At 52.3% G+C, this 19,282-nt stretch overlaps 1 protein-coding gene across 2 annotated transcripts in view; it reads left to right on the forward strand.

Annotated features, from left to right (window-relative positions):
* The window catches only part of ERN1 (endoplasmic reticulum to nucleus signaling 1), an 82,795-nt gene extending 64,579 nt beyond the window's left edge, over window positions 1-18,216 (forward strand). The window contains exons 12-22 of one of the 2 annotated variants that reach the window (XR_003427651.1): window positions 406-597; window positions 2,639-2,909; window positions 3,653-3,743; window positions 4,007-4,196; window positions 5,251-5,350; window positions 5,583-5,782; window positions 9,319-9,466; window positions 10,520-10,647; window positions 12,259-12,584; window positions 12,817-12,884; window positions 13,460-13,516. Coding sequence is in view for 1 of the 2 variants with exons in the window: in XM_027081195.1 (XP_026936996.1) it covers window positions 406-597; window positions 2,639-2,909; window positions 3,653-3,743; window positions 4,007-4,196; window positions 5,251-5,350; window positions 5,583-5,782; window positions 9,319-9,466; window positions 10,520-10,647; window positions 12,259-12,382; window positions 12,817-12,884; window positions 13,460-13,669 (1,722 nt within the window). In the remaining variant the exon portion in view is untranslated. Of the gene's footprint in view, window positions 1-405; window positions 598-2,638; window positions 2,910-3,652; window positions 3,744-4,006; window positions 4,197-5,250; window positions 5,351-5,582; window positions 5,783-9,318; window positions 9,467-10,519; window positions 10,648-12,258; window positions 12,585-12,816; window positions 12,885-13,459 lie in introns of both variants that reach the window. The other variant, XM_027081195.1, reaches the window with a different exon arrangement.
* The last annotated feature ends 1,066 nt before the right edge of the window (window positions 18,217-19,282 follow it).

The following is a 19,282-nucleotide window of genomic DNA, read 5'->3' on the forward strand; positions in this document are numbered from 1 at the left end:
AATGTGAAATGCTGTTACCAAATTGACTACCAACCTTCCGCCAGACTTGTTACCTATGAGTTCAGAGTTCCCCCAAACATCAGATCTACCATGAAAGGATGTTTTTGCCTTTAATAAGGATTTTCAAAAGAATATAGTATCTGAAGGCACTTTCAAAAGTGTTTCTCTAAAAACCGTTTTTGAGTAATGATACTATCACTGCAAGAGTGCATAGCCTCCCAAGGCAGTTGCTTTGAAAAAGGCAGCAATTATCTGGTTTGTGGTCTTGGGGTGGGCTTTAAACAATCCAGCATGTTTCACAGCGTAGTCATTCCTTGTACATAGTCATTGCCTCTCTTTGTTGTTTGGCTTATTTATATCTGACTAGAAATTGTGCAGTGATGTCGCCACTCTCTCCCATGCAAGGTTATCGACCTGGTTGACCAGACTTCAGAAAATGCACCTACCACAGTTTCTCCAGATGTGGAAGAGAAGTTCGCTCATGCCCCGCCCAGGCCCGAGGCCCCCGTGGACTCCATGCTCAAGGACATGGCCACCATCATCCTGAGCACCTTCCTGCTCATTGGCTGGGTGGCCTTCATCATCACCTACCCCCTGGTAAAGCTCCACGCCTTCCCTTTCCCCTCCCACGTGTTTCTGAACCTTTGCCCATCACTCGATGTTAGTGAGGTCCAGACAAAGGTGGCAAAGAAGCAAATACATTTCTTTTCCCACTTAAAAGTCAATATTGGCTTATCTTCAAAAACATTGTCATTAAAGAGACACTCACTTCTCAGGAAAGGACAATTTTGTACCTACACCTTATAGTTTGACTGTAAAAACTGATTTGGAAACCTTGCTTGCAAATCATTTTAAAAACTGTATTTTCTTTTTTTAAGACTACACATAATACATGAAAATCTGTTATTAAGCTTTCCTCCCTTAAAAACTGTCTGTTTAGGGACTTCCCTGGCGGTCCAGTGGTTAAGACTTTGCCTTCCAGTGCAGGGGGTGAGGGTTTGATCCATGGTCAGGGAGCTAAGATCCCACATGCCTCACAGCCAAAAAACCAAAACATAAAACAAAAGCAATATAGTAACAAATTCAATAAAGACTTTAAAAATGGTCCACATTAAAAATTTTAAAAATCTTAAAAAAAAAAAAAGAAACCTGCCTGTTAGAGATATCAGATAGAGTGAGAAAGGCGGCACGGTTATTCCTTCGACTTTCTAGTTGGAAATAAGTGGCTAAAATTACATAGTTGAGTAGGTTGTGGGTTGGATAAAATATTCTGGAGGAATATTCTTTCTTTCTTTTTTTTTTTTTTTTTGCCTCACCACACAGCTAAAGCTAACAGTATCTTAGTTCCCCGACCAGGGATTGAACCTGGGTCCTCGGCAGTGAGAGCACAGAGTCCTAGCCACCGCACCGCCAGGGAATTCCCTGGAGAAATATTCTTTCATGAAGATGCTTGGAGCATTGAAACCTTACCACCTCAGAACACAAGTGCTCCAAAAGCTCACATCCCCGTGGAGGAATGAGGATGACAGGCCCTTCGTGGTACTCAAAATGTGTCCACTTGCATTGTTTTTTTTTTTAGCCTCACCCAGTTCTTATTCTTATCTATCCCCTACCCACAAATAAAGAAACTTGACTCTGGGAAGTTAAATAACTTTCCCGAGGTAACTCAGCTAGTAGATGGAATTTCCAGGATTACAACCCAAGTTGAAAGAAAGAGAGCAAGATCTCTAGAAAACTCCCAGGCGGGTGTTGGCTACACACCCATCCCTGCAGCCACCTTCCCACGCATGGGGTAGTAATTAATAATCACAGGTCGCTGCCACTTCAAAGTATGATGGAATGAATTGTACAGACTAAATGAGAAGAGTGTGGGGTGTGGGGAAGGCAGCATGATGAAATGGGAGTGGGACCTCGGCCAGGCTCCCTGTGTTTCAGCCCCGCTCTGCCACATCCTGGCTGTGCAGCTGTGGGCAGATGGCCAGGCGGCCCCGAGCCCCAGTGGCGTCCCCGCCTCTGCACTGCTGGTGATCTGTGCACCAACCTCTGTCATGTGCACGGCCATGGTAGACAGCAAGCCTGGGTCTTCCCTGTGTCCACCACACTCTCAGCCACCTGGTACCCATTCTTCCTGTTTGGTTTCACTCTTGCAACAATTCCCAGACTTTTGTGGATTTTTTTTTTTTTTTTTTTTTTTTTTTTGGCCGCACCGTGGGGCATGCAGGGTCTTAGCTCCCCGACCAGGGGTTGAACCCGCACCCTCGGCAGTGAAAGTGTGGAGTCCTAACCACTTGACCGCCAGGGAAGTCCCCCAGACTTTCATAAAAGTCCCAGAATTGTAGAGTTGACTGGAACCCCCCTCCATCTGGCCCAGCCCTCCACCTCCAGTGGAATCCTCCTCTGCTGCCCCTGTAGGGCCCTTCCAGTTGGGGGATGGGCTGTACTGGGAAGTCTAACTGGCAGGAAGAGCTCCGATCGCTGACCACGTTCTGCCCCCCGCGGCCTTCTCACTGGTCTCGTCCTGCCCCGTGGGGTCACCTCAGTGTCCCCTCTTCCTCCGCCGCAGGAGCCTGCCCTGTCCCGCCCGCTTGCGCGCTGGGCGCTGGGCTGCACTGGCCGGGTTGTGGGTTTCTCTTCCCAGAGCCGACGTCAGCAGCGGCAGCTCCAGCACCAGCAGTTTCAGAAGGAACTGGAGAAGATCCAGCTCCTGCAACAGCAGCAACTGCCCTTCCACCCACCTGGAGATGTCGCAGCTCAGGACACCGACCTCCTGGACTCGTGCGGACAGTACTCGGAGAGCTCGGCCACCAGCAGCCCCAGCACGTCCCCCAGAGCCTCCAACCACTCGCTCCACTCCAGCGGCTCCACCTCCAGGGCTGCCACCAGCCCCTTCCCGGAGCAGGATGACGAGGGTAAAGCGAGTTGCCATTTTGGTGCCGCCTTCTCTTTCTCTGGAGCACGACCTGAGGACCGTAAAGCCCCATGCCTTTCCTGGGGGTCTCCACGGGATTATGAAGTGCTGTTCCCAAGGGTTCACCGAGGTCTCACCCCCTCCCCCCCCACTCCGGGGGCGGGGCTTCTGCCCCATCCCGAGGCCTCTGCCCCACAGAGGAAGCCACCGTGCCCCTCCCTCCATCTTGCTGCACAGAGGGCTGAGAGTCGCTGCTGACCCGAGGTGCACTAGCCCTCTGGTTCGAAAGCACCCCTGAGGCAGGCCGGTGGCCACGTGCAAAGGTGCAGCTGTTGGTCTGCTTTCGTGCGGGAGGGGGGCTCAGGCCGGCGGTCAGGGCTGATCATCTGAGGGGATTGATGTGGAACCAGTGCAGGAGACCTGAGTCCTGAGTCTCAGGCTGGACACTCTGCTACTGGTCTCTCCATCTCACGCGTCCCCCGGCACTCCCTGCATGTTTCCGGTGCAGACCTTTGGGTGGATCTGTAGAGAAGACCTGTCTTCAGGCTTCTGACCTCACAGTAGTGAAAGTAAAAGCTGGGACAGAGGGCAGGGGCAGGCGAGGAGGTGGCCTGGGCGTGACTGCGGAGGGGGCCCAGCAGCTCCTGCTCTCCAGGGCCCCTCAGTCTGAGCTCAGGAAGCTTGTAGCCACTCTAGCCTCAAGGTTGTTAGGTTATGTTTGTCCTTTTTTCTGTTCTGTCCCAGATGAGGAAACCAGCATGGTGATAGTTGGGAAAATCTCATTCTGTCCGAAGGACGTCCTGGGCCACGGAGCCGAGGGCACAATTGTGTACCGGTGAGTGGCCTGGAGAGCCCTGAGCCTTCACCACCTCACGTGCAAGCTCCCATCGGCTCCAGGGGCACAGTGGGGTTATCGCAGTGACCAGATGGAAGAGTTCCCCACAGGGGGAAGTGATGGCCCTGGGGCCGCTGGGCGGTTGGTCAGGGCCCCCCAGGCTGTGAGGCCTTCGAGGCAGACGCTGCATCAGGTGGAAGGAGTCCCGCAGGCCCAGGGTTCTCCTGGCGTTTCCACAGCCAACCCCGCTCCTCGTCCTGCAGTGGCATGTTTGACAACCGCGACGTGGCCGTCAAGAGGATCCTCCCCGAGTGTTTTAGTTTCGCAGACCGTGAGGTCCAGCTGCTGCGAGAGTCGGACGAGCACCCAAACGTGATCCGTTACTTCTGCACCGAGAGGGACCGGCAGTTCCAGTACATCGCCATCGAGCTGTGCGCGGCCACCCTGCAGGAGGTGGGTGGCCCCAGGTCACCGACGGCTCTGCCAGCGCCACCGTCGGCTCCCTTCTCCCGGCAGCTCGGGTGCAGTTTTAGGGACTGCCAGTTTCCTTATTTTTTAAATTTCTTTTTAGTAACTTTACTGAGGTTACAATACAACGTATTCGTTTTCAATGTATGGTTTGATGCATGCTGACAAGGGTATGTACCCATTTTAACCACCAACAGTGGAAATGTAGAGTACTTCCCTCTCCCCAGATTTAGTTGTGTGGTCCCCTCGGCTGCCCGGGGCAGTCTGTGGTTGCAGTTGGTACCTCTCTCCCTCTTGGCCTCCAGGAAACCTGGTCAATCCTTCCTCCCTTCGCCGGTCAGGGCTGGTGTGGGCTAGGGGGATGCTAGTTGATGACTTGAGTCATTAAGATAATCCATTGAACCCCTTTTGCGCAGTTTCCAGGCTGTGCAACTGTGATATTTCAGTATCATTTGGCTTCATTGCAGGCTTACCTGTAGGAGGCAGTGAACTTGGGTTCCTTCCCCTCTCGTCATCTCATTATAAACTAGTAAGCTGGAGCTTTGTTTGTTTGCTTGTTTAAGTCAGTCTTTCAGGGGAAAAGAAAGTCTGCAGGAAAATACGGATTTGAACGGAGAATATTGTCAGTAAAACTTCCCATTTGTTTGTTAAAATATGATCAAAGAAAACGAGCTGACCCGATACCAAATGTTTATTAAAGCAAAAACCTTCGGGCCGAATTTTTCTAAATAAAATTGAATCACTTAAAAAAAGAGAGAGAGGGCTTTCCTGCTGGTGCAGTGGTTGAGAGTCCACGTGCCGATGCAGGGGACACGGGTTCGTGCCCCGGTCCGGGAGAATCCCACATGCCGCGCAGCGGCTGGGCCCGTGGGCCTTTGCCGCTGGGCCTGCACGTCCGGAGCCTGTGCTCCGCAACAGGAGAGGCCACAACAGTGAGAGGCCCGCGTACCGCAAAAAAAAAAAAGAGAGAGAGAAGGTATGCTGAGGAGCGAAGTCCTGAGGGCCCTGTGCCGTGACCCAGCCTTCGTGTCTCTTGCAGTACGTGGAGCAGAAAGACTTTGCCCACCTCGGCCTGGAGCCCATCACCTTGCTGCAGCAGACCACCTCGGGCCTGGCCCACCTGCACTCCCTCAACATCGGTGAGAAGCCTCCCCTTATCAGGCGGGGGGACAACTTGCTCAGGTGGGCCTTGCCTCTGTCGAAGCTCTTTGCTGCCTCACGGGGTCCCTGTTGTTGAAGAAAGAGAGGACTTAACACATTTGAGAGCCAGAACCTTTACAGGCAGCAGCGGGTCTGTTGAGAATCTGAGGAGGGCCCATCCCCGTCGCAGAAGGAGTCCAAGCACGGGACTAACCTGGAGTTTTGTGTTAGTTCACAGAGACCTGAAGCCACACAACATCCTCCTCTCCATGCCCAGCGCACACGGCAGGATCAAGGCCATGATCTCCGACTTCGGCCTCTGTAAGAAGCTGGCAGTGGGCAGACACAGCTTCAGCCGCCGCTCAGGGGTACCCGGCACAGAAGGCTGGATCGCCCCGGAGATGCTGAGCGAAGACTGCAAGGAGAACCCCGTGAGTGTAGGCGTGGCTCTGTGAAAACTGCGGAAGCAGCCTCTTGTTCCCGGGGGATTCAGAGCCTCCAGGCCCGGGGAGGGGGGGGGGGGCGGGCTGGAGCACTCACTGCCGGAGAGGGACGTTTCTGTAGCGGAGAGCTTCTCCCCCAGCAGCACTCTGCCGGCACTCTAACACTGTCTCCTGTCCAGAGGAATGAAAGGGGTGAATGTAGGCAGTTGTCTGTTTTTTTCCCCCGTACTCTTCCAATCCTTTCCCCCCCTATTTTGGGCAACTGGAAAATCAGGACTTGCGTAAGGTGAGCAAACTTCCAGTTTTCATTCTGTTTTTAATTTGTTTTTGTTTTTCCAGCTTTCTATTTTGAGAATTTTTAGACATACAGAAAATTGAGAGCAGTGAATACCTCTGTACCTCTACCTAGATTCAACATTCGTCCGTATTTTTCACTCTCTGTCTGTTCCTGCAACCATTCGAATATGAGTGGCAGGACTCCCAGCCCTTTACCTTAAACACGTCAGCACGCGCCTCCCAAGGACAGGTACCTTCTACCTCCTGACCACCTACCCATGCTCACACCTCAGCCATTAATACTGTTTCCATTGATACCTAGTGTTCAATGCATATTCAAGTTTCCCCAGGTGTTCACCCAATGTCTCTTGTAGAGCTGGTTTCTGTAAAGCAGGACCCAATTAGGTGTGTTTGTTACATGGCGCTTGATTCGGTCTCCTTTCATCAACACAGTTCTCCCAGCTTTCTTGTCCCACGACGGTGGCTCTTTGCAGAGTCGGGGCACTTCTCTGTAGAATGCCTCACTCGGGATTCGCTCACTCATTTCCTCTTGGTGGTATTTAACTTGCCTGTTCCTTGTATTCCTGTGAACTAGACATAGGTCTAAGGGCTTGACTAGATTCAAGTTAAGTGTTTTTGGTAAGAACAGTCCCAGGCGGGTTGTACCATTACTGCATCCCTAATGGTGAGGCCGAGTTGAAGCCACTGGTGCAGGCGGTGACACTGGCATCTCCCCTTTGTTAGGACTGTGTGGGGCGATACTCTGGCAGAGTGTGAATATCCCACTACCAACAGTCACTCACCTGATGGTTCAGCATCCAGTGGCAATCCTTGCCTGAATCACTGCATTCAGTAGAAAGTCTACATTTATTAGCTGACATTTTTCTGTAAAGAAGAACTTTATTTATATTCCTTTTCTCTCTCTCTCTCTGTGGACTCATGGATTTAAAAAAAAATAGCAGTATAATCCATTGTAGTCCTTACTCATTTTTGTTTGTTTTTGGTTTTGTTCCTATTCCTTTTGGTACTCAGATTGTTCCAGTTTGGCCAACAGGAGCCCCTTCACGCTGGCTTCTGCATCCTTTTGCTGAGAGCCCAGTCGTGTTTGAGCACCTTGCTTTCCAGCCCAGTAAGACATTGGAGGATTATCTGGCGTTCCCCGATCAGACCTGGATGGGATCAGCCATCCTAAAATAGATTAGATTCAGTGGAGCCTCTTATCCTACTCACTGGGGACCGCAGCTGGTCAGTTAATCAAAAAGGTCAGTTACGATGAAAAATCATAAGGAAATACATACACACCTTAAACATGTTATTTTGACTTAAAGTAAGTAATGTGACTCTTTAAGGAAGTCTTTGATGTAAGACAAGATCTTTTTTTTTGACTTGGGTCCAGCTGGATGGAGTTGTTCATTTCCCCTCTTGTCTGCAGCATACTCACATGCTTCTGTGACTTCTAGATCGAGACTCAGACATTTCAGACGCCCCCTAAGCGATTCGAAAGCAGAATCCTAGCTTTCAGCTATTTATGTCCTGTCGCTTACAGTTGAGTCTCCCACATCTAATTCCACAGCCGTTTTTGTAGCAACTCCCTCGCATTGAGTCTTTCCAAAGGTTCAGCTTACCTCAGACTTGGCGGCCCGTGTATTCTATCAGCTTATGGAGTATTTAAACTACAAGGACAAGTGGCAGAAATGAGTTTGGGAAAGAACATAACTGAGCCTAGAGATGAGCCCATAGGGTTGGGGGCAGAGGGGCCCAGCATGTGGGACGCAAGCCCCCAGGGGGCAGCATGAGTGGTAAGGATGCTGGGGAGTCAGGCAGCCTGGGCTGCAGGAAACGGAAAACGGAGAGCATTAACGACACAGTCAGTAGGTGAGAAGTGGCCACCAGGTGAGCGCTTCAGTGGTGGTGGACTTGTTCCTCCTGTCCTGAATCTGTCACCCACCTAAGGAACATTCTGATGAAGTAGAACAAAGATGACTGGGCTCGGGAATAAGACCTGCATCTTGTCCTGGTTTGTCGCTATCCAGCAGTGACCCTGGGCTTGTCATTGAGCCTTTCTGTCCGTGTCTTCATCTGGGGATGGTGACATTTGCTCTGCTCACCTCACAGGGCTCTTGTGAAGGGTGTGTTTTCTCCAGTGAGGAAGGCGACGAGCTCCTGGCTTTCTCTCGCTAGAGCCTCACGTTGTCTGGTGGAGAATCCGAGTGGCGGGGCCTGACGTGAGGGACCCACGCCGTGCTCGGGAGCCATCCCAGTGTAACACCCCATGTAGACATGCTAGGCGTCATACACACACATTTCATCTGTAGGCATGGAATGGTTTCACGGGATAAGTGAGACGTGGTATTAGATAACATCAAAGTGAGCTCACTGGAAATTTGTTAACTAATCTTCTTCTGGGACTGTTTTTGGGTTTTTTTTTTGTCTATTTTATTTATTTTTTTAACATCTTTATTGGGGTATAATTGCTTTACAATGGTGTGTTAGTTTCTGCTTTATAACAAAGTGAATCAGTTATACATATACATATGTTCTCTGGGACTGATTTTGAACCAAAAACTTTTTTTTTTTTTTTTTTGGCCACGCCACGTGGCTTGTGGGATCTTAGTTCCCTGACCAGGGATCAAACCCGCGCCCTCGGCAGTGAAAGTGCAAAGTCCTAACCACTGGACCACCAAGGTATTCCCACCAAAAACTGGTTTTATTTCGTTTATTAACCCAGTGTTAAGACCTGTCATATGTGGGCACCTTGGAAGTCCCTGGGGGGACAACAGGGAAGCAAACGCACAGAAATTCCTGCCCACGAGGAGTTGCATGCTGGTTGGGTGAAGAATAACTAGCAGCAAGGAGAGAGCGTCCTGTGGGCCGAGCACTGGTTTGAGCCACCGTTTTCACACTTAACGTGTGCATCTAATCTTCACAACAGCCCCATGGGGTCATCCTCGTTTCGTGGTCATGGACGCTGAGGCGCAGAGTGACCAGGGGGCTTCCGAGGGCCAGTGGCAGGGCCAGCAGGCATCGCAGGCATTGGGTCCAGAGCCCAGTTCTCCACTGGGACCTCCAGCACTCGGGTGGGACCTGCAGGGCACCCAGCACTGCTCTGAGGCCATCAGAACTTTCAGCCGGCTCTCCTAAGGCACCTTCTAGGTGGAAGAATCAGCAGCAACAACCCCCTCCTCTGCTGCTGAGTTAGAATGAGAATTCTCCCCTGAAGCCCTCTGATGCCCCGAGTTTCTTTTCAGACCTACACGGTGGACATCTTCTCTGCGGGCTGCGTCTTTTACTACGTGATATCTGAGGGCAGCCACCCTTTTGGCAAGTCCCTGCAGCGGCAGGCCAACATCCTCCTGGGCGCCTGCAGCCTGGACTGCCTGCACCCTGAGAAGCACGGTGAGCGGGCAGCAGGGCTGGGGGGCCTCGGGAGCGGCCCCTGCGGGCGGGGGTGGGGCCGGCTCTGACTCCCCAGAGGCCCTTCTTTCCAGCTGCTCGCCCTGTGGGCCTCAGTGAAATGACGACTGGGTCCAGAGCTGGTGGAGGGCTGGGTAGGGTGTCCTCGAAGCACCGCCTTCTAAAGCCAAGCAGTTCCCAGGTTCCTTCAGGTCACACGATGACCTGTGTGACCTGGGTAAGGCCCCCTTGGGGGACCTCTGTTTTCCAGCTTGTGACTCATGAGGGTTAAATAATCTGAGGTCCCTTCCTGCCCTGACATTTGGGGAGACAGAAAGGCCATGCTGCATACACTGGGCTCTCGTGTGTGGGCCAGTGGTCAGCGCGTGCGGCCTGGGCTGAGGACAGACGGGCTGGGTCCTCGCTCTCCAGGCACGCAGGTGACAAATCTTTCTGCCTGACTTCAGGGTTTCCCGCATTATAATTGGCCCGTGACACCCCACTGTTGCCTTTTGAAAAACTTTAAACCATCTTACTGTTTTGCCCATGGATTAATTTTCCTTATTCCCTGGAGACAAAACAGATTAGCATAAAGGCTAGAATCCCATTATACAGTGATGAATGACTGCTACTAACACCCTTGTATCTATTATTCCGATCATCTGTCTAGACATGTATGCATATTTTTATAAAAATGGGCTTAAATAGTGCCTAGTATTTTGCAGCACGCTCGTTTTTAAACTTCATCTTGACTCTCTCTGCGTCCGTCCGCATTCAGCCAGCACGTCATCCTGGTGGCCCACAGTCCAGCGCGTGGAGGCGCAATGGTGTCACCCGAGCCTCTGATATCGAGTATTTCCAATCACTCTTTTTCACTAACCGCACAGTGAGGACTCTCCTTAGCTGAAGTCTTGTGCAAGCTCTTATGTTATTGGATTGAGTTCCTGTCCGTAGAACCTTGAGTCACAGGGCATGCAGACTGTCAGGGTTGTGGGTATTTGCTTGTGGCTTTAGACTGGTAATAACGAGTCGCATGTTTATTTTCCTCCTTTGTAGAAGACGTTATTGCCCGGGAGTTAATAGAGAAGATGATTGCAATGGATCCTCAGAAGCGCCCGTCAGCGAAGCATGTGCTGAAACACCCGTTCTTCTGGAGCCTAGAAAAGCAGCTCCAGTTCTTCCAGGTGGAGACATTTGTTTTCTTTATCAAAAATTTTCATGTAACCTTTCCAGTTTTTTTTCCAGAAACTACAGCAAAGGACAAAGAATAAAACAAATGACCCCGTAATTCCATAACCGAGAGATAACCACAGTTGACATTTTAATATATTTTCTCCACACGGGCAGACCGGGTTTGGCCCCAGACCACCCTGATAAAGCAAATGTCGCAATAACGGGAGCCACGTGAACGTTTTGGTTTCCCGGTGTTTATAAGAGTTCATGTTTACACTATACTGTACTCTAAGTGTGCGATAACATTACGTCTGAGGGCAGGTGTCTTCCAGGGACCTTCACACTAGCCAGGTCACTTTGTTGTGTGTGTTTTTTTAAAATATTATTAACATTTTTTGATTAATGTCCTTCTTTTTATTTATTTATTTATTTGGCTGCACCAGGTCTTAGTTTGGCACGCGGGTTCCCTAGTCTTAGCACGTGGGTTCTTTAGTTGCGGCATGTGAACTCTTAGTTCCAGCATGCATGTGGGATCTAGTTCCCCGACCAGGGATCGAACCCGGGCCTCCTGCATTGGGAGCGCAGAGTCTTAGCCACTGGACCACCAGGGAAGTCCCTATCCAGGTCACTTTGATGATCACAAGATATAGAGCCGGAATGAAGCTCACACAAAGGGACCTTCACCCCACCAGGGTTAGGATGTAAACTCTCAGTATCTCCAAGTCACGTGTCTTGCGAACACCCCCAGCTTCCGTCCGCGTCACTAGCTGTACCGACTTTGCGGCTCAGCACCATGTGCCCCCCGTGTACCCGAGTTGACCATCAATCCCCCCCCACCAAGGCTTTCTTCCCGCAACTGCAAGTTAGACGGTCAGCCAGTCTGACTTCATCTTCATCAAAGAAAGAAAAGCCAGGGCTTCCCTGGTGGCGCAGTGGTTGAGAGTCCGCCTGCCGATGCGGGGGATGCAGGTTCGTGCCCTGGTCCGGGAAGATCCCACGTGCTGCGGAGTGGCTGGGCCCGTGAGCCCCATGAGGCTGCTCGGTGGACCTGTCTCACTGGCCGGGGCTCAGAGAGGCCCGTGCTCAGGTGCATACCTCGGACCCCGAGCAGGATTTAGATCCAGGGCCGGGGCCTCCAGAGCCCACACTCTTGTCACCAGCTTTTCTCCTCTGAAAGAAGTCTTGGCTTCATCTGTTTTTCCTAATTGTTTGAATGAGGAGTGACAACCCTGCATCAGTCATGGCTCTGAGCATGTCCTGTTCCAGTGAGTACACAAAAGTCACAGGATGCGAATCAAAATGGACCTTTTTTTTTTTTTTTTTGGTTCATCGATGAATACAGATTGCACACGTGGCCCTGTGTGGCATGTATGTGTGAAACACGGGCGAGGCACTGCAGGTCTGAGGTGGAGATGGTCCGTGTGGGCCTCTCCTCAGCGAGTGGCAGACGGGGCTGCTCCCGGGGAAGAGGTGATGGACAGGGCAGAAGGCAGGACGCTTGCTGCCCAGCTCTGGGCTGAGGCTCAGGCAGGGGTGGCCGTCCCGGCACTCAGAGTGTCCGTCCTCTGGCTCTCAGAGCCTCTGCACACTGACTGTTACCTGTTGCCCTGTCTCCCTCCCAGGACGTGAGTGACCGGATAGAGAAGGAGTCCCTAGACGGCCCGATAGTGAAGCAGCTGGAGCGCGGCGGGCGGGCTGTGGTGAAGATGGACTGGAGGGAGAACATCACTGTCCCCCTCCAGACAGGTGACCTCGCGGTGCCCCCGGGGTCAGTGTTGGTGGAAGCGGTGCAAAAGCAGCAGCTGTTTCTGAGAAGCAGACGTGGAAACGGCAACTCCAGGCCGTTTGGGGCTCCAAATACCGCTTCTGGGATTGAGGCTTCCTATGGTTTGGATACAGGTCACACCATTGCTCTGACGTGTGTCCCAGTTGTCCTTCAGAGTGACAGGTCAGTGACAGGTGTCTTGCCCTCGGCGGTCATTTCTGATCGCAGGTGAGAAAGGGAGGTGGAATTCAAACTAACACTGCCGCCCTGGGGTTCAGTCTGGGGAAGTGCGCCTGTCAGTGACAAGAATGGAGTTAGGTCATGATTTGGTCCGATTGCTTGATCCCCAGGAGCCCCAGGAATTGTTTTCTTTCGAAATCTGTTTGTTACATTGCCTGCCTTGTTTTTTTCCTAGATCTGCGTAAATTCAGAACCTATAAAGGCGGCTCTGTCCGAGATCTCCTCCGGGCCATGAGAAATAAGGTGAGGGCTATGAGCACACGGCGGTCCGGGCGGGGCCGCAGCGCAGCCCCCCCTGCTCATATCCCTTCTCTGGGGGTCCTCCAGCCCCTCTGGATGAGGACCTCACAGAGGCTGGGAGGCCTCGGCTGCACAGGAAACACTAGAGGCTGCTTCTTCCCCTGAATGAACTTTCCCTCCAGGGATGTTGAGGCGGGGATACAGGTCACAGTGCAGCCTCTGCTTGAAGCGGGCTCCCGGGTGCTACATCCTTTGCTGACTTGTTCGGTGCCTGGATGTGCACAGATAAACTCCTTCTGACGGGGTGGGGGTAGGGGGGCCTTCCCGCCCGGGGCGGGCCCCGCCCTCCCCGCGCAGGCCTCGCCCCGCCCTCCCCGCGCAGGCCTCGCCCCGCCCTCCCGCGCAGGCCTCGCTCGGCTCCGAGGCCTCCCGGGAAGGAGGGGAAGCGGCGCCCGGTGCTGGTGGGTGGTTCCTTTACGCGGCCTAACGGTCGGTGTTTCTTGAGCGAGGGTCTTGCCGGGTCCCGCGGGCTCCTCTCTGCTGACCGTGGGTCTGTGTCGCCCCCCTCCCGTCTACAGAAGCACCACTACCGGGAGCTGCCCGAGGAGGTGCGGGAGACGCTAGGCCCCCTTCCCGACGGCTTCGTGCGCTACTTCACGTCGCGCTTCCCCCACCTCCTCTCCCACACCTACCGTGCCATGGAGCTGTGCCGCCGCGAGAGGCCCTTCCAGCCCTACTACCACGAGCCCCCCGAGCCCCGGCCCCCAGTGACTCCAGACGCCCTCTGAGCCAGGCGGCCTCCGTGCCGGCGGCCCCGCTGGGACCAAGGGCCTGGTCTCTACAAGCCACAGCCTGGCGTCTCCTGCCGAGCAGGGAGACCAGGCTGCAAAGCCAAGTGCCTCGAGCTGCCTGCTCTGCAGCCAGCAGGGGAGGATGCTGACCCCGGGAAGTGGGAGGCGTGACCGCGCCCCCCCTCCCGACCCACGAGGGAGCTGGGAAGATATTGGCCGTGAAAGCTTGACCATCGGGGGACGGCTGCGAAGGAGGGCCATTCCCAGAGGCAGAGGGGAGCACCCTCTGCCTTCTCCTGGATAAACTCGCTTCAGACTTCCGTTTCTTTTAAAACTCCCTGTGAGATGCCACTGTGTGGGCCCTTAAGGAAGAGAGCTGAGGGAACCCTCAGTGGTGCCTACGTGCTGGGACCGGGAGCGTCTCTCTCTTGGACCAGCCGGGCCGAGGTGCACTAAGTGCAGCCTCCGCTAGAAGCAGGACTCCGGAGGAGAGGGTGCCCAGGAGGAGGAGGACCTTCAGAGGGCGTCATCCCCAGGGATCGGAGATGCCTCACTGATCACAGACGCGCCCACAGGTTCCCAGGTCACTGTAACCAGTGTTTCCTCGGGGGTGGCGAGAGCCTTGAGGGTGGGGACGCGGTGTGGGGAGAGGAGAGCCTGGAACTCTGGAAGGTGAGTCTGTGTCTGCGGGTCTCTCAGAAACAAAGAGGATGCTGCGTTCTGAGACAGCTGTGGCCCAGGGCACCGGTGGCCTGAATGGTGGCCTTTGGTGGAGTCGTGCCCTGGGGTGCTTGGGGATGTTGAGGAGCATTTGGGGGCAGGAGGTGATAAGTCCCCTGGCTATGAAGGAAAGCAGCTCCGATCCTGGCAGGGACAGGCCTTTGGGACCAGAGGGGAGCAGGCCAAACGGGACACTCGTGGCCCCCCGGGGAGAGCCCTGGCCAGCAGGTGGGCGATGAGGCTGCTCTGTCCCTGGGGCTGGCAGGACGGGCCAGGGGTTAGAGGGCCAAGGCCAGGGTCACCACACACTTTCGGGCAGGCTTTTATGTTTCTCTTGGCAGATTTTAATAACTTTATATTTTGATCATACTGTAGAATGCTACATTAGCGTGAGCTGAACTTAACTTGAAGCTTGTGAGGAAGTAATGCAAGATATAGAATACATCTTCTATTTTGTAAGGTACCCAAAGTCCCATCCCCTCCAGAAAGAGTGTTCATATGTTGAACATTCTCTAATGCTGAAGAGTAAAACGTTATAGCAACACTATATACATGTATGAAAGTAATATTCTCTAAATTATGTGAATACCGTGGGGTTTTTTTCCCCCTAAAATTAATATAATTTTTAACTTTAGTTTTAGTCAAAAACTCCTCTGTCTTTTCTCTACCGAGAGCCTTAGAGGTTAAATGCAGTCAGGGTACCACGTAAGGAAGCGTTTTGCGTGTGCTTTCTCCATCCAGGGGAATGGATCGTTGCAGTTCGGTCCTAGTGAACCCAGAGACTCCTCTCAGGAGGAAGAATGTTACTGTCTAGTTTTACTAACTAACAGAGAAATCGCTGTTTCTTCTCCTTGTAAGACGTTTTCTGGTGGTGGATTTGAATGAGGGCCACTCATCAAAAGCGCTCATTCTGCCTTCAGAGAATTCAGTTCCCTTCCTTTCCTAATGCCTAATGTCACTTTTTTTCTTCTCTCCTTTTAATATTATCCTACATCTTTAAACCTCATCAGTTACCTCATTTAGACCTGGGAACCCCGGCATCCTTGGTCAGCATCGTGGTGTCTTGTACCACGCTGTCCGTTTTTCAGGAACACAGCCGGACGGTTTTCTTCTCCCCGCTCTGATCCTCCTGAGCCAGCGCCCTCCCGCGCTGTTCTGTGGCGGCTCTGCAGGTCGCTTTGCCGCCGGGACTGATGGTGAGACAGTACGAAGTGGAGAAGGTGCCGTGAGCGATTTAAAGGACCGTCAGCTTCCTGTGTTGGGGGCAGTGGGGCGGGGCTGTTGGCGAGGCAGCTGCCTTGCCTCGTGGTCGCTGCTGAATGTTCTCTCTGGGGAGTAGCCAGGTCATTCTCAGCAGCCCAGGGTTTATGTCATCTCTCTGTTTTGGCCCAGCTTGCCTCCAGGACAGCTTTTTTTAAAATTCCTTTTCTGCTTGCAATACTAGTTTTTAACCACCCAACTTTCTCAAACTCATTTATTCAATGTATTTTATTTGAGCACTTACTGTATGAGCTGGGCAGGATATCACATGCTAGGGACACAGGTGAACAAAATAGGCAAAACCTTGGCTTTCATATGAGCCAGTGATAGACGGCAGTGAGTAAATATCAGTGCTGCGAAGAAGATGCGGGCGTGGGGAAGGGCGTGCGTTTGGGGTTTTCACCCATCAGATCCGGGGTCAGATTGCCTTCTGTCCATCTTCTCTCCGTCACCTTTGGGAACCCAGTCACCCGTCAGTCCTCCAGGCCGCTTGAAAAGGTCTCTTGTGGGCACCATCTGGTTTATCCCATCCTGGTCTCCAGAATTCTGGTTTCCTGTTGTGCTCGGCGCAGCGGGAAGGTGTCTTCCTTTCTCGAAAAGAGGGTTCTGCACCTGCCGCGTGTCCTGTCACTGCTGAGCTGTTTGATCTTTAGTACGATTCTTTGAAGGCTGTTTGACTTTTTACAAGTACACCATCTTCATCTTTAAGACAGAATTTATTCGCATCTGTTAGGGATCCCAAGGACACCATAATCTATTTAAATCTTGTGTTGACCCTTGTATCGAATCTGTCTTTGGCACACCTGCCAGAATTCTCATGTTGCTTATTGAGTCCTTTTAACTTTAATTTTTAGAGAGCTCCACCTGTCACTGGGCACCAGAGTGTCTGCACTCTTGGGAATCATTGGTGTTACATGATAAGTCACTAAACCACCTGGTGGCTGATGTATAAAATCCCAGATGCAAAGGTCCCCTCCCATCTCCCCCTCACTCAATGCAAGAGTCATCATAGGCTCTTCCCAGGGAGACGTTATTCCGACCCATTACACGTATTTCGGTGGAAGAGCCACAGGTTAGTGGGTCCAGCAAAGTGCTTCCTTTCCACCAACTGGAGAAGAAGGGTCCTTATCAGAGCTCGCCCTGATGCTTTGGGGGAGGTTTTGTGTGAACGCGATTCATTTATCACCGCAGTGAAAGAGATGAACTGGTGGTTGATCTGACCTCGAAGGTGTGGGGGGCCTTTGGGTTGCAGGGCTTTGTCCTCTTGGCCACTTTCTTCTCTGAAGGTAGACTGTGGCCAGGCTTGGATTTCCCGGGACTGTTCTCATTGTGCATCTCTGGTCATCGGATCCTCAGCCTTGAAGTCCTCCAGGAAGGTGGGCTCTTTCCGTTTTCACAGCCTTCTGTGCTGGAAGACAGAGCACAGCACACCTGTAAGGAGCCTCTTTAAATTCTCTTTAGCTTTCTCTCTGCTCATTTAGCTTCTGAAATCCCTCTTCCTCGTATTTTCCAGTGTTTCTTTTCCTTGGCCACCCTTCACCATCCCGGAGTAGTTGTTTCAGTTAACTGTGCTCTGGCGCATTGGCCTTGCCTGGAAGAAAGTTGCCAGGTGTCCTGTACAGATGAGCCAGAATTCCGCCTTCCAGTGTTGGACCCGTTATCCTTTAAACCAAAGTGTCTACTCGTCCTTGTACTTGGTTTTCTTTATGAAACAGTGATTTCCACGAGTAACAGGTCCTGATTTTTTTAATCGGCACTTAAATCCTCTCTGTATTCATTGGAAAACCACAAAGACAGCATCTGCGATGAGCCTCCCCCCAGAGCAGCCTTAACCAACACTTCCAGCCAAAGTCCCCCCCCCCCCCCCCCCCGCCTCACCCCGTGCTCTTGAGTGTCTGGCGGGTACAGTATTCCTTTTCAGTGTCCCAGAAGCTGTGACGGGGGAGTCCCCGCTTACCTAGAAAGCATTACCGGTCAACTCTGCAGCATTCTCAGATGCAAGCCTTAGGTAGTGTTCTTTTTGCAGTGACCTATTTATTTAACCTATTTATATTTATTTAATTTTTGCTCTGAAGCGTATCCAGTGACCATTGCACTTGCTGAAAGCACATCCGATTTGCTTTGGACAACACCCCTGACCATTTAAAACTGGAAACGGAAAAGTTATACTGTATCCTTCCACAGGATGGACGCCTTGTAGTAGTTTTGTCATTAAAGGATAAATAATTTGGTTGGGGTAAAAATGTTAATTTTTAAGTGATTTTTTTTTTTTTTTTTAATTCTGTGCCATTGTGTCTTCTCTGTGGACGGTTAATTGTTGGATGGGTCTGTGTTAATTGTGTGATACAATCCTCTGTGGAACCTGAAATCCTCTTTTTAGCTTTGTATTTTATAAACTGCCAGGTTGTACAGTTTTTATGTGTATTTTTAAAGCTTGATGGCGTGAGGGTATCTAAGTTAAACGGCCTATTTTTGTACCTCCTGTACAGTTTTATAATTCTGCTGATTGATAATGGCACCTTATGCTGAACCGACCACAAATAAAAGTAGTTTTAGATTTGGAAGCCAGCTCCATCTTCTTCGAGGCTTGACCACCACTGTCAGACCAGGGGTCGTTCTTGGCTGTCTTCCTGGGTGGGAGTCTGGCTGGTGGAGCCGGAGCAGTGGGCTTAGCGGGTGGGAGGATGGACGGGAGAGGTGTGTGTGTTTACTTGCTGGTGTTCATGGCAGGGTCCGGGGGCTGGAGAGTCCTCCTTAGTTTCTGTGGGCAAAGCTTCCTTGAAACACTGCAGGAAGTCCCCCAAAGTATTGATTTGGGCTGAATTCCAGGAAGGTGGCCATGTTGGGACAGACATGCCTCCTGATGAGGCAGGGTTTGGGGCAGGTGTAAATAGGTTATAGGACCAGGAAATCCACAAGGGGAAAAACACCAGGGAGGTAACTCAGCCAGCACAGCTACGGGAAAGCCGTGACCTGTGCGTGTCAGAAGCACATAAGACATCTGCCCAGACGCCAAGGAATGAGCTCAGCAGCCGGTCTGTTGGATTTTAGGATCCTGGCAACATGCTCTCACCTTCTCTTACCCCATCCGCTCTGGTGAAATCAGAGGAGGCTCTGCTTTCTCTTGCACCACCAGGAAGGAGCTGCTCACAGGAGGACCCCGAGGGCCCACCGGCCCCAGGACAGCGTAGCAGAGGCTCTGCGTGGAGGCTGGCCCCCTCTGGCCTGCCAACCAGCGTCCCATCCCCCCATTCCCCACCCCCACCCGGTGGGCACCAGGAGTGCACCTGAGAGCCGTGGACACACCCTCTGTCCGAAGCACTGGTCCCTGGATGCACGCGGGGCTTCAAGACCCTGTTGGCACCTGCCGGCTGCTTCCTGTTGCTTGGGTTCCCCGCAGAGCTGTTAAGCCAGGGTTGGGATGGTGTCCTGGACTGGCTGGTAGCACCCTCAGCTGCTGCTGAGAACAGGGAGAGGTGTGGGCCCTCAGGAGGGAGGCCAGCAGGTGGTCAGGCCGGGGCCACAGTCTCAGGGCACTGAGGTAGGGTGTGTCGCTTTCATGCTGAGTCAGGGTAGGGCTGGGAAGAGGATTTTTCTTCTGAGTGTTTTGGTTATTAAATATATGTGCAG

This window comes from Aethalodelphis obliquidens, unplaced genomic scaffold, assembly GCF_003676395.1.
Source record: "Aethalodelphis obliquidens isolate GAN/ISIS:26980383/991018 unplaced genomic scaffold, ASM367639v1 scaffold44, whole genome shotgun sequence".
Classification (NCBI taxonomy): Eukaryota; Metazoa; Chordata; class Mammalia; order Artiodactyla; family Delphinidae; genus Aethalodelphis; species Aethalodelphis obliquidens.